Below are 12,691 nucleotides of genomic sequence, written 5' to 3' on the forward strand. Positions count from 1 at the left end.
ATTGAAACCAGACGTGAAGAAGGAAGGGGATGCTGGGATAGTTACAGACAAGTGACGCGACGTCCAGCATTGCTCCAGGATGATCTGGAGCGGGGTGGGGGAATCCAGCCAGGGAAGAACAGAACCAGAATGGCCGTGACTGGTTTCCGGCAACACGAGATTTCCTACACTGTTTTCTCTACCCTTGACATTTAAATCGCCCACGAAGCAAAGACGGATGGTAAACGGCTACTGGATGTGAGCCGTGATGAGGAAGGAAGAAGTGAAGGTGAGCCTCAGTTTCCAGCCTGGGGGTCTAGAAGGATGCCAGGCTCTGAGGACTGGCATTACCTCCGGGCCATGGGGACGATCAAGAGCGGAGAATGCTGGTCTGCAGGAGCCCAGGGCCCCTTGGAGACAACGTGAGGGTCTAAGGGTCTGTTTCCCTCGTGGATTCCATGGGGACACATCTCGGAAACTCTGATGAGGTTAATAGGAAGGAAGGCAATATCCGGCAGGTGCGCAACCCTCCAGCTGATCCTGTGGCTGATGGAAGGAAAAAGCCAGGTCAAGTCCCCTTGCAGAGGTTGAGCTGGTTTCTGTCCTTCCAGAATGTCACCGCCAACCACCGGGCCAACGACGTGATTGCCGCCGAAGACGGCCCCCAGGTCCTGGTGGGGCGGTTCATGTACGGGCCCCTCGACATGGTGGCCCTGACCGGGGAGAAGGTACAGAGGCTGGGCCATCCCCTCCTGGGTACCATGTGGCACGTGGGGTGAGGGCTGCAGAAGGCCTGGCTGCACGAGGTGGGAGATGCTCACGCAGGTCAGGGAGGGAGAGCGGGAGTGAGGGATGGACCGGGTGCCTCGGAGAAGCTGGTGCGGCTGCAGTGGAAAGAGGAAAGGTGGTGGGAGCCAGGAACTAGCATTGGACAGGACCCCAAGCCCTGCTGTCTTGGCAGAGAAGAGCTCCCAAGCCCAGCCCCAGCCCCCCGGCCTTCAGCGATTCCCCTGGTCCCCTCACTGCCTGCAGGTGGACATCCTGGTGATGGCAGAGCCTTCCTCCGGCCGCTGGGTGCACTTGGACACGGAGATCACCAACAGCAGCGGCCGAATCACGTACAGCGTACCGCGGCCCCGGCGCCTGGGGGTCGGCGTCTACCCCGTGAAGATGGTCGTCAGGTAAGACCCAGGGGACATTCTCATGGTGGTTTCACCCAATTCCATGGCCCTGCCAGCCAGGCCTGTCCAGAAGATGGGGTCCTCGAGGTACTGTCTTTTGGACCCTGTCCTTGTCTGCAGGGAGAGAGGAAAATGAGATGCGGTCACAGCTGTAGCATCAGGAGATGCCGCCCAGGTTCTCTCTCAACCTGGCCCCGACTGAGCTCTGACCCCGGCTGTGGGCTGACCTTGGCCTCAGGCTGACACCTGACCTTGAGCACACGGCTGTCCATACCTTTCAGGGGCGACCAGACCTGCGCGATGAGCTACCTCACGGTGCTGCCCCGGGGCATGGAGTGCGTGGTCTTCAGCATCGACGGCTCCTTTGCGGCCAGCGTGTCCATCATGGGGAGCGATCCCAAGGTCCGGCCAGGGGCAGTGGACGTTGTCCGGTGAGTGCTCCCTCCCTGCAGGGGATGTGTCCCCCCGGGGCAGGGGCCAGCAGCCCTGGGGGATATGGGCTGTGTTTTTCTAGTTTCCGCTAGGAATTCCACTGGTCTCTGGGCCAGGAGCCAGGAGTCCTGGCTTCACCTCCAGGAGTAATGTACTGAGGGCCCTTGAGAAACTCGGATGCCCTCCCTCCCTCCCTCCCTATCTTCCTCCCTCTGTTTATTCTAACACTGTCTGAGCATTCTGTGCAGTGAATCAGGCCTGGTCTCTTGCATTCAGATCCCAATCAGGATAAAATTGGTGTGTTCTGATTACCGGTTGCTGTGTAGCAAATGGCTCCATACTTAGCAACTGAAGATCACACTTTATTATTCTATCACATCATTGACTGGGTTCTGCTGGAAGTTTCTCATGTGGGGTCTCTCCAGCAATGGCAGTCAGGTGGCGGTCCAGGCTGGGGGTCGTCTAAGGGCTCCACTGAGCTGGAGGTTCAAGATGTTCAAGATGGATGACGAACTCATGTATCTTGTGCCTCGGCTGGGGTCCCTCTTTCTCTCTCTCCATGTGGCTGCTCCATGTGGCCAGCCAGGTGGTCTCAGACTAGCCAGACTTTGTACCTGGTGGCTGACTTCCACCATGGTGACCGGCCTCCTCTGGTTCCTAGAGACCCAGCTGGAAGCTACAAGCGTTCTGAGGACCCAGCCTCGGAACTCAGTGTCCTTTCCACTACGTTCTACTGGTTCTAAGTGAGTCGCAGGGTCAGCCCAGATTCAAGGGGAAGGGACCACATAAAGGTGTGAATACTGGGACACATGGCTCACTGGGAGGCCATCTTTCGAGACTAGCTAACACACAGTGCTAATCGAGAGACTGCAACTATTACAGCTGATTGGAGAAAGCAGAGCAGACTTCCTGGGGCAGGTGACATTGGAGGCAACTCCTGAAGGATGGCCATATATATATATATATATATACACATTGCCGTCCATGCCATTGTACAAATATTAGCACATGCAGAAAGACAAAAAGAAGAAAATACAAAACTGGTTTTGATAGGCCAAGAAGCTGACAAGGACAGGGACGAACAGACCATGCCAGATTGGGACAGGGCAGGAGGTGTGGCAGGAAGCACAGCTTCCTAGGGCTATTGTACTGCCGAGAGAGGTGCAAACGGAGTTTGCCAATAGAAAAGCAAAAGAGGTACCACTTTAGTCTCTCCCTCCCTCCCTGCCTCCCTCCCTCCACTCTTTTCTGAGGCTGGCTCTGGGCCAGGCTCTAGGCTGGGCAGTGATGCAGAAAGAGATCCTAGTTAGAGGAAATTCACAGTCCAGTGGAGAAAACAAGTCATGGGCATGAGAAACCGTACTCCAGGACTCCAAGTGATCAGAACACCAAGAGTGGGACCGATCCCGGGCCCTGGGAGTTCTTGGGGACTGGGTCAGGGGACTGCCCTGCATCACCCCAGCAGCAGTGGTCACTGTGGAGAGAGAAAACTAGTCTGGCTCAAGGACTCCTACGAGACTGCGCACCTCAAGATGCCCACTGGCCTTGTGGAAACAGGCCCTGGACCTGCTCACTTCAGGGGTCGACCTCCTCTTTATAAGCCTGTGTCCTTTATTTCCATTATATCTTCTCCAAGCCCCTCCCAAGTCAGTGTCCCCCTCCCACACCTGGGAAGGGGAGGCTGTGGTCCTTCCTCTCTGGGGGGCAGTCCATCTGGTGCTCTCACCTCTTCACATGGGCTCCTGGGGCTGCTGCGGTGCTCTCCAAACCTTGCTAAGCATCAGAAGCTGCTTTTTATAATCACAGATCACTGGGTACCCCCTCAGAATTAACCAGAACTCTGGAGGTGACACCTGAGCCTGTGCATTCTTACAAAACCTCCCCAAATCTCTCAGAGCATCTTCCAGGTTTGGAAACCCCCAATCTATGGTGGCCAGTCGGTGGCTAGCGCCACAAAAGCCTGCAATCAGGCCTGGGCTCATCTGACATCTTGCAGGCAGGATTCCATGTCAACAGAGGGTACTTGCCCACTGTGAGAGCACAGAGAAGAGAGAGGCAGAGCCTGCTTGGAAAGCAGGGAAGGCTTCCTGGAGGAGGTGGCCTTGAAAGATGGGGGGATGGGAACATTAGGAGATGGAGCCACAAAGCCTCTCTAGGGCAGGGGTCTGCAGCAGAAGAGCACAGGGCTTGTCTGGGGCAGCAAAGCAGCTCCGTGTGGCTGGGGAGCTGCCATGCTCAAGGGCAGAGTGTGGAGGACCACCAGTGCAGGGGGGCCTTGCGACCTCAGGGCACCGGGGAGCCAGGAATGGCTTTAGGCAAAGGAGTAGTGGGGTTAGATGTTCAATTTACAGAAATCACCATGGAAACAGTACCAAGGATGACAATAAAGTCACTGCCAGGCTTGTTTGGGATGAATTTATTTCATCCTTCAGAAAACCCTAGGTGGTAATTGTTGTTATTATCCCCATTTTACAGATGGGGAAACTGAAATCCTGGGGGCGTTAAGTAACCTGCTCGAAGTTGCATGGCCCAGGTTGGATTTGGAATTGGGGGCACTGGAGGGAAAGGGGCCTCCCAGGAGGCTTTTGTAGTGGCCCAGGAGAGCGATGGGTCCTGAGCTAAGGCTAAGAAGTGGAGTTAAAGTGAGAGGATGGAGTGAAGATCCTGTCAGGTAGAATCAAAGGCTCCTTGATTGGAGGAGGAAGGAGGGGAGACCGAAGGAAAGGGAGGAATCAAAGGCGCTTCTCTCTGGCTCCAGAAACTTGAGTGATGATGGCACATCACGGAGAAGCGGACCCAAGCAGAGGGGGCAGGAGTGGGGGAATCATTTGTGTTGTGGGCATGCGGTTGGTGCCTGTGGGCCATCTGGGGGAGATGGCCAGGACCCACGGGGCTCAACTGGGGGTGTGGATTTCAGGGTGCCCCCTTGTTTTCCCCTAGTGCTCCTGGGAACAGCCTGTCCGGCTTCTCGGGGCAGGGGAAAGTGGGGAGTGGGGCAGGCTGCTGGGCAGGGAGTGGCCCGCACGGGGCGGGGCTGGACCCTGCAATGCCGTCTCGTCAGGCACTGGCAGGACCTGGGCTACATGATCCTCTACATCACGGGGCGGCCGGACATGCAGAAGCAGCGGGTGGTGTCGTGGCTGTCCCAGCACAACTTCCCACAGGGCATGATCTTCTTCTCGGATGGGCTGGTGCACGACCCGCTGCGGCAGAAGGCCATCTTCCTGCGCAACCTCATGCAGGAGGTGAGTGTCCCGGCTGGGCAGGGCTTCCTCCACCGCCCTCCTCCTCACCCCTCCCCTCCTCCCTCAACCCGGGGTGGGGGGGCCTCCTCCTTGACCCCACATCCTCCGATTGTCCAAGCGGATGCCCAGTTTGCAAAGCACATTCACGTGCACCTCACTGGTCCTTTTACTGCCCAGCGAGGTGTGTCTTATTATCCCCACGGGCGAGTGAGAAAGGTGAGGCTTAGGGATGTGCCCAGGATCTCAGAGTCACCCTTTCATCCTTTATCTTCTGACCCGAAAGCCTAAACTCTTGTCTCTGCATCTGGTTATCCCTTCAACAGACACTTAAGTGCCTAGTGTGTTCCCTCCCCTGTCCTGGGTGTTGGGGATGCACAGAGGCAAACAGAACTCGGGATGTCCTAGAGCCGTGATTTTCACCGTGAGCCCCGTGGCACTGGGTTCCCTGGGACCTCATTAGACATGCAGAGTCTCTGGCCCCCCTTGGAGACCTACTGAATCTGAAACTCTGGGAAGGGGGCCCAGCAATCTGTATTTTAACAAGCCCACCAGGGGATTCTGATGCTTACAAAATTTTGAGAACTGCTGATCTAGAGCCAGGGTTGACAAATCATGGCCCAGGGGCTGAATCCGGCCCATGGTTTTTATATGACTTGTGAGCTAAGAATGGTTTTAATTCTCTTACATGATTGGGGGGAAAAAATCAAGAGAAGAATAAGGTTTCATGACATGTGAAAATTATATGAAACTCAAATTTCCATGTCCATAAATAAAGTATTACTGGAACACAGCCATGCTCATTTGCTTACGGGTTGTTTATGGCTGCTTCTGAGCTACAGTGGAATAGTTGAGTAGTTGCAACAGAGTGCAAAGCCTAAAATATTTAGTATCTGGTCTTTCACCAAAAGAGTCTGCCAATCCCTGATCTACAGGAAGAAAAACATGGAAATTGACAGTTTACTGGTGGGTGATTAGAAAAGACCCTTTGGGAAAACAGAGGAGAAAGGACCTAGCTTTGTCTGGAGAGGCCAGGGAAGGCTTCTAGGAGGTGATAACTCTTGAGCTGAGTCTTGAAGCATGAGTATGAGTTTGTCCTGTGGCCAAAGAAACAGCATGTGCAAAGGCACTGAGGTAGGAAAGAGCCTGGGATGTTCTCAGAGCTGCAGGTATTCAGGATGGGGGTATGTGCTGGATCAGATTCAGGTCAGGTGGGAGCTGAGGTCCCAGAAGTGATCAGGGGCCTGGGCTGGGCGGGCCGTGAAAACCTTAGAAACTGGGCAAGACCATGGACTCTCTGCTGAGGGTGATGGTGAGCCGTGGAAAAGCTTAAGGCAGGGGAGTGGCAGTGTCTAATTTGGGTGGTAGAAAGATCGTTTTGGCAGCTGTATGGAGAACAGATTGGCGGGAGAAACGAGGGGCAGGAAGGCCAGTTGGGAGGCTGTTGCCCAAGCAAGAGACAGAAAGACCAGAATCCAGGTGGTAGTCACGGAATGGAGAGAAAGGCATGGACAGATAGGAGAACCAGAGGGCAGAATTGTCAGGACAGAACCAGCCTCTAGTCCTGGCCCTGGATTGTGTCAACTTGGCACTCAAGTTCCCGTCCACAGAGGAGCACTTTGCCCCACTGTTCGTAACCTACAGATCGTGTTCCTCACGTGGGGTCAGCAAATGGTGGGGCTGTGATTCACGGGTGGAGCCCGTATCAGGCTTTCGGTGCAGGGGGTGGGGCGGGAGGGGAGGCCACTGCAGGGGGTGGTTCCTGATGCAGGGTGGACCCATGACTTGGAGTCTATCAGTGTGCAGATAAAGGGTCCCCCAGCAGTGCTCCCTGGGGGGACATCTAGGAATCCTTTGTGGGGATGCGCTGGGCCCCCTCTCCCTCCATCAGCTGCCCTGTGTTTCAGTGCTTCATCAAAATCAGCGCGGCCTATGGCTCCACAAAGGACATCTCCGTCTACAGCGTGCTGGGCCTGCCACCCTCCCAGATCTTCATTGTGGGCCGGCCCACCAAGAAGTATCAAACCCAGTGCCAGGTGGGTAGAGGTGGGGCTGGGGGTTGAGGGGTGAGGGGGTGGAACCAACAAAAGGGGAGAGGGGAGGAGGAGGTTTATTCCATTGTTTGCTCGTTCAGTCATTTGTTTGTTCTTTCCTTCCTTCCTTCCTTCCTTCCTTCCTTCCTTCCTTCCTTCCTTCCTTTCTTCCTTCCTTCCTTCCTTCATTCAACACACACGACTGGGTGCCTGCTTTGGGCCAGGCCCTGCGCTGGGTGCAGGGGAGATCCACGGTGGAATCGGATGTCATGTCATCCAGTCTAGTGGGGGAGATGGAAAAATGAGCAGACAATGACAGTGCAGTGTGGCAGGAGCCCCAATGAATGACAGGGAGCACAGAGAACTGTGGGGTCCCAGAGAGGAGCAGCTAAGCCGGACTCAGGGACAAGGCTGGTTTTTGGGAGTTTGAAGGAATTGTCCAGGAAGGGCCTGAGGTTGGAGGAGCCTTTGTGACAGAGGCAGCAGCAAAAGCAAAGGTCAGGAGGCGGCAGAGCACATGTATATTATGGGAACTGCAAGTGACTCAGCTTGGCTGAGTGTGCTGTGGGAGGGAAGGGGAGAGGGGGCTGGGGGAGAGGGGGCTGGGGCAGCGGGTCCTGGATGGCCTGTGTGTCTTGCCAAGCTGGGACTCTATGGCTCTCGAGTGAGTTTGTGATTCAGAGAGATCCGTCAGGCTGCAGGTGGAAGGCAGATTAGAGGAAGGGGAGAGGGGAGGGAAGCTGTGGCAGGGCCGTGGCAGGACAGAGAAGGCCAAGGGTCTGAGAGGCACTTCTAAGGCAGGTTGGATTGGATTTGGTAATGAAGGGATCAGACACTTGGGTCGAGAGAAAGGGAAAGTCAAGGATGGCGCCCGGTTTCTGACCTGGGTGACCGGGTAGGTGGTACCATTACTGGGATTGAAAAGCAGGCGACTGAATGGAAGGCGATGATCTCTTTGGGCCACGTTGAGTGGGAGGTGCCTGAAAGTGACCAGCAGGTGGAGGGGCAGAGATGGTGGGACCTCAGAGTGGGGACCGTTAGAGCAGGGCTTGTCAACTCTAAGGTGCACACAGATCACCTGGGGGCCTCGTTTAAATGCAGATTCGGATTCCTAGGCCTGGGCTGGGGCCTGACATTCTACCCGTCAAGGGTCCAGGTCGTGCTGACGCTGTTGATCTGCGGCCCACACTTTGAGTAGCAAAGGTTCTGAGGACCTAGGGAGAGGGATTGGCAAGAAGGGCAGCTGCGGAGGCCAGAAAATAACGAGGTTCCATGCGGTAGAGACTGGAGGAGGGGAGAGAGAGACTTACCTCTGGGGGATTTTAGTGAAAGTGACAAGGATGGGAGCTTCACCCCATCAGGAATCCAGGGAACTCTGGCATGACCCGCGGGTACAGACAGAAGCGCTCAGTTGCCCAGAGCTGGGCGGGGAGCCTTGACCGGTCGTGAGCTCCCCAGGTCCCCGGGGCAGCTGGGTGTTCCGGGGAGAGGGCGGTGTTGGGGTGTGGGGAAGGGCAGGACCACGGCCCGCCTGCCCCTCTGGCCTGACGCCCGTCCCCTCCGCAGTTCCTGAGCGAGGGCTACGCGGCGCACTTGGCCGCGCTGGAGGCCGGCCACCGCTCGCGCCCCAAGAAGAACAGCTCGCGGATGATCCTGCGCAAGGGCAGCTTCGGCCTCCACGCGCAGCCCGAGTTCCTGCGGAAGCGCAACCACCTGCGCCGGACCATGTCGGTGCAGCAGCCCGACCCGCCCGCCAACCCCAAGCCCGAGCGGGCCCAGAGCCAGCCCGAGTCCGACAAGGACCACGAGCGGCCCCTGTCCGCGCTCAGCTGGGCGCGCGGGCCCCCCAAGTTCGAGTCGGTGCCCTGAGGGCCAGGCTGTGCGCAGAGCAGGGGGGCCCCGGGGGGCTGCCTTCTCCCCGGCAGACACAGGCCTTTTCCTGCTTTTTCCCTCCCGTGTCTGTCCAGCAGTGTCCGACCAGCGAGGGGGGCAGGACCCTGCCTGGCCTTGGGGGGCTCCCTGGGCTGCGAAGGGGTGAGATCCAGGGGTCTCAGTGCAGTCGCTGCGGCACCCCCACGCCTGCAACGCAAGCCCCAGCGAGGGTGGATGTTTGTGTAATCCCGGGGGCAGGCCTGCCCGGAGCCGGAGTGTTTGACAAAGTCGACCATCTTTCTGAGTTCCTGAGGCTTCCGCAGCGATGCTAGGCAGGCCCTAACGGGAGGAGCCCCCAGACCAGGGACCAACAGCCACTGGCAGGTACAGCTTCTTGGCTGCCTGCTGGAGGGTCGCGTGGCATTTGTGCCCGCCCTCCGTGTGACATCCCGGGTCACCATCTTGGGCCTGGCTCTCCCGTGGCAAAGTGGCCACGTTCTGGGAGTGAGAGGATGTCCCCTGGGCTCATCCCATGTTTGAGTCGTTTGCCCACGGCCCTTGGGGGGCGGGGTCTGGTGCTGACGGTCTGTCCTCCTGCAGCTGTCCCCTCTTTCTTGTCCTCCGTATCCTCACCTTTCTCCCGTGGCCCTTGAGGACAGTTATGCCTCTTCCCGGAGTCCTGCCTGGTGCCCTCCCCTGTGAGGCTGTGGCCCTGGGTTCTGGCCTAGCTGGGCTGGCTGTGAGCCCTTGAGCCTGTTGCTTGCCCTCTCTGGGCCCTGCCTTCCTTCTGTAATTGGAGGGGTCTCCCCAGCTGAGATTGGTGGGAGATTTTGACTCCTAGGCTGTCCTGCACTTCTGCCTTCTGAGGCTTTTCAGGCCTAAGAGCCCCTCAGAGTGCCCAATGATCTATACCTTCCTTGCAGACTAAGAGAGGGGCTGGGGCAGGGAGAGGGGGCGGGAGGGAGCTGCCGTTGCCCCCCCACTTCAAAGGAAGCCCCTCTGTGGGGTTGCTGGGAAGGGGTCCCTACTCCATAGAGAGGTTTGCTTTGCACTGATGTCCAAACCTGGTGTCCCAGGGACAGAGACATTCCCCAAAGGGCACTGGTCGGGCTCTCCCTCCCCAGCTCTGCTCAGAGCAATTTCTCCCTTTGGCTCCTGGAAGGCATAACAGCTGAGGTCCCAGAGCTCCGGGGGTTCATGTAATTTTGGCTCAAACTGTTGTGTTCTCTTCCCTTCCCCCTGCCACTCAGCTTGGTTTGGTGCCCATAACCTCCTCTTGGGTCATCCCCTGAGGTTGGCAGGGCTTGGCTCTCCTGGGGCCCCTCAAATTCTGCCCAGGCCTTCCTCCTGCTGAGCCCCTGGCCCAGGCGTTGGTCTCCTGCACTTCCCCCGCTCCCTGGCCCAGACCCACACCTGCTGTGTTGGGCTACCCGGGCTGCCTCTGAGCCCTTCGGGCTGTCACTGAGGCTGATCCAGCTCTTGCAGCCGAGGTTCTGTGTCACGGGCCGGGCTGCCCAGGCCCAGACGTCTGTATACCCAGCAGGCACCTGTGTCAGCTCAGTGTCGCTTCTGCTGTCTACCTCTTGCAGGTCCCATGTGGCCAGTGTCCTCCCCAGTGGCGGCTGCTGGTGGGGGCGGCTGGCACCGCTGTTGTGAATCACCCGGTAAACTCGATGCGCCGCTGGGGCTGGACGGCTCCGGGCTCCCAGCCCCCACCCCTGCTCTCCACTGGAAATGTGTCTTCTCCAGCCTGCCAGCTCCTGCTCCACTTCCAGCGCCGCATCTTCGCCCAGAGCTGCTGGCAAGTCTGCTGGGGAGGGGTGATTACCCCCAGCTTCCTCTCTGGTCCTGCCTCCTGGCGGTTCGCAGTGGGCCCATCCCTCCTTTAACATTTCATCCTTCTTGGCTCTCCATCGAGCACCAGCTCATACGGCATAGCCACCTCAACTCCAATCCTTCCCCTCCTTTCCAAAACAGACGCTGAATTAAACTCGGGCGGAGTTGGTCTGCTTCTCTGAAATTCCATCTCCTTTTTGCAGAAGCCACTGATGTGTTGCTCTCAAGTGATGAAATAATTAGCGTGAGATACTTCTCCCCCAGCTAGAGTCCCTCTGCCCTTTTTTCTGAGAACCCCAGGCTGGGAGCAGGAGAGGGCAGCGACCCTGAGGAATTTGGAGTCCGCGGGAACAGGGTTCTGTGCGTGTGGGGATCGGAGCCGGGACGTGGGCCCCAGCAGGAGGGCCCGCACCCCTTCCCTCCTGGAGCTCCGGTTTGGGGATCTGACGACTTGCACCTCAGATGCTGAAGGTGTACAGTGAGATGTGGTGAACACAGCGTTCTGGGAGCATCGGTCGGTGTGTGTGAACGTGTGTACTTGGAGCTCTGTATAGCGATCAGACTCGACTTGTTTCAGTACTGCCTTCACGGCAACTCTGTAACCAACGTGCACTTTCTCTGCTAGTGGTTTGTTTGATTTTGTCCTTCCAGTTAAGTTGGAGGAAAACAAAGAACCACCTTGTGTCGTTCTCTGGAGGGGGTGCCACTGCCTCTCCTGGAGCAGTTCTGTGATCCCCAGTCTGGCTGTTTCCTAGAGAATCCTTCCAGCTCCCGGTGTGCCTGCTCCCCAGGAGCTGGAAGACAGATCTTCCCGCCTGACCAAAGCTCCTTGTTCCCTGCGTGGCATGTTTGTTCTTCCTAGTTTGGGGTGGGGGGCGGCTGTCCCGACAGAGGGCCTGCCCGCAGCCTCCCCTGCCTTCGCCCTGTTGGGGGTTCAGGGTGCATCTGTAGCCAGGGCCTGCTCTTCCGGCCTCATGGCATTTTTCTAAAGATCTCAACTCCTCTCTTAGGCTCCGCAACAGATACATTAAAAAAAAAAAAGAAAAAAGTAAGACTCATGCATTTGGAAAAAGGGCCCTCCAGTCTGGGTGCTGGGCCACAGAAAACCAACATATTTGAACCCCAGGATTCCAGACATTACTGGGGTGGGGTGGGCTCCCTGAAAGGGAGGAGGCTGGATCTCATGGGTTTTAAACTGTACTGTGACGGCTTTGGAGCCCAGACCCACGCCCCGGAAGTGCCCTGCCAACAAAACGTGGCGCCGATTGTTAAATGAAAGGCGGACCCCGAGGCAGGTGGAAATGGGTCCCGAGGTGGCGCTGGTTTTGTGGGGGACACTCGCCCACCCAGCCCAGGTGCAGCCCTGCCCGGGAGGGGCGCCCTGCCTGCGGAGCCTCAGCTTGACCCCGCCTTAAATAACCACTTTTCCTGCCGAATCCCCGGGGGTTTGGGTGCCCAGTGCTCTGGAAACCTATTCTCTTTGGCTCAGCCAAAGGAAACCTCCACTCCCACCCCCCGTCCTAAGTAGGGTTAAGTCCAAGCAGCGAGGCCTGGCCTGGGTCCTTGTCTCCTTGCTGAGAAATCAACAGGGTAGATGGGAAAAAAAAATCAGGAATTTGACCGCCACCCTCACTGGCACAAGGAGAGGCAGGTGACACCAAGGAGGGGTGGGACGGTAGGGTGGCTCGCTCGCAGGGACTCCCACCCTCGGACCCCGCTGTCCTTTTCTGTTTGTTTACTCGGCGGTGGCAGCCGGTCTGATCTTGTCCGTCTGACTGTTCCTAAGTATGTAACTCTCAGTATTATTTGTGGTGGACGGTTCTGTGGTGAAAAAGGTTTATTCTATTTCTCATGGCTGCCTTGTACAAAATCCGTTAGAAAAGAAAATGTAAAATATCAGATTTCTAACAAGAAAAAAACAGCTTACGGAGTTAAAAGATTTTTACAACTGGTCTTGATTTTGATGTGAGTTGGTTTTTAACTCTCAAATGTTGTCACTTAAATAAAAACCTTATTTGCCTTTAAAATGTGCTTTGCTCTGAACTAAGCCGAGAGACCTTTCCCGTTGCTCATGTTCTGCCTGAGCTGGGGGCAGGCTGGCTTGGAGTCGGGGTGG

At 56.9% G+C, this 12,691-nt stretch overlaps 1 protein-coding gene across 7 annotated transcripts in view; it reads left to right on the forward strand.

Moving 5' to 3' along the window:
- The window catches only part of PITPNM3 (PITPNM family member 3), a 93,205-nt gene extending 80,545 nt beyond the window's left edge, over window positions 1-12,660 (forward strand). For all 7 annotated transcript variants that reach the window (XM_082443829.1, XM_082443826.1, XM_082443824.1 and 4 more), the window contains 6 exons: window positions 591-707; window positions 1,012-1,160; window positions 1,442-1,591; window positions 4,654-4,837; window positions 6,742-6,870; window positions 8,434-12,660. In XM_082443829.1, the coding sequence (XP_082299955.1) occupies window positions 591-707; window positions 1,012-1,160; window positions 1,442-1,591; window positions 4,654-4,837; window positions 6,742-6,870; window positions 8,434-8,736 (1,032 nt within the window). In that variant the 3' untranslated portion in view covers window positions 8,737-12,660. The remainder of the gene's footprint in view (window positions 1-590; window positions 708-1,011; window positions 1,161-1,441; window positions 1,592-4,653; window positions 4,838-6,741; window positions 6,871-8,433) is intronic.
- Window positions 12,661-12,691: the final 31 nt, after the last annotated feature.

The sequence above is a fragment of the Balaenoptera physalus genome, assembly GCF_965194825.1.
Source record: "Balaenoptera physalus genome assembly, chromosome: 20".
Classification (NCBI taxonomy): domain Eukaryota; kingdom Metazoa; phylum Chordata; class Mammalia; order Artiodactyla; family Balaenopteridae; genus Balaenoptera; species Balaenoptera physalus.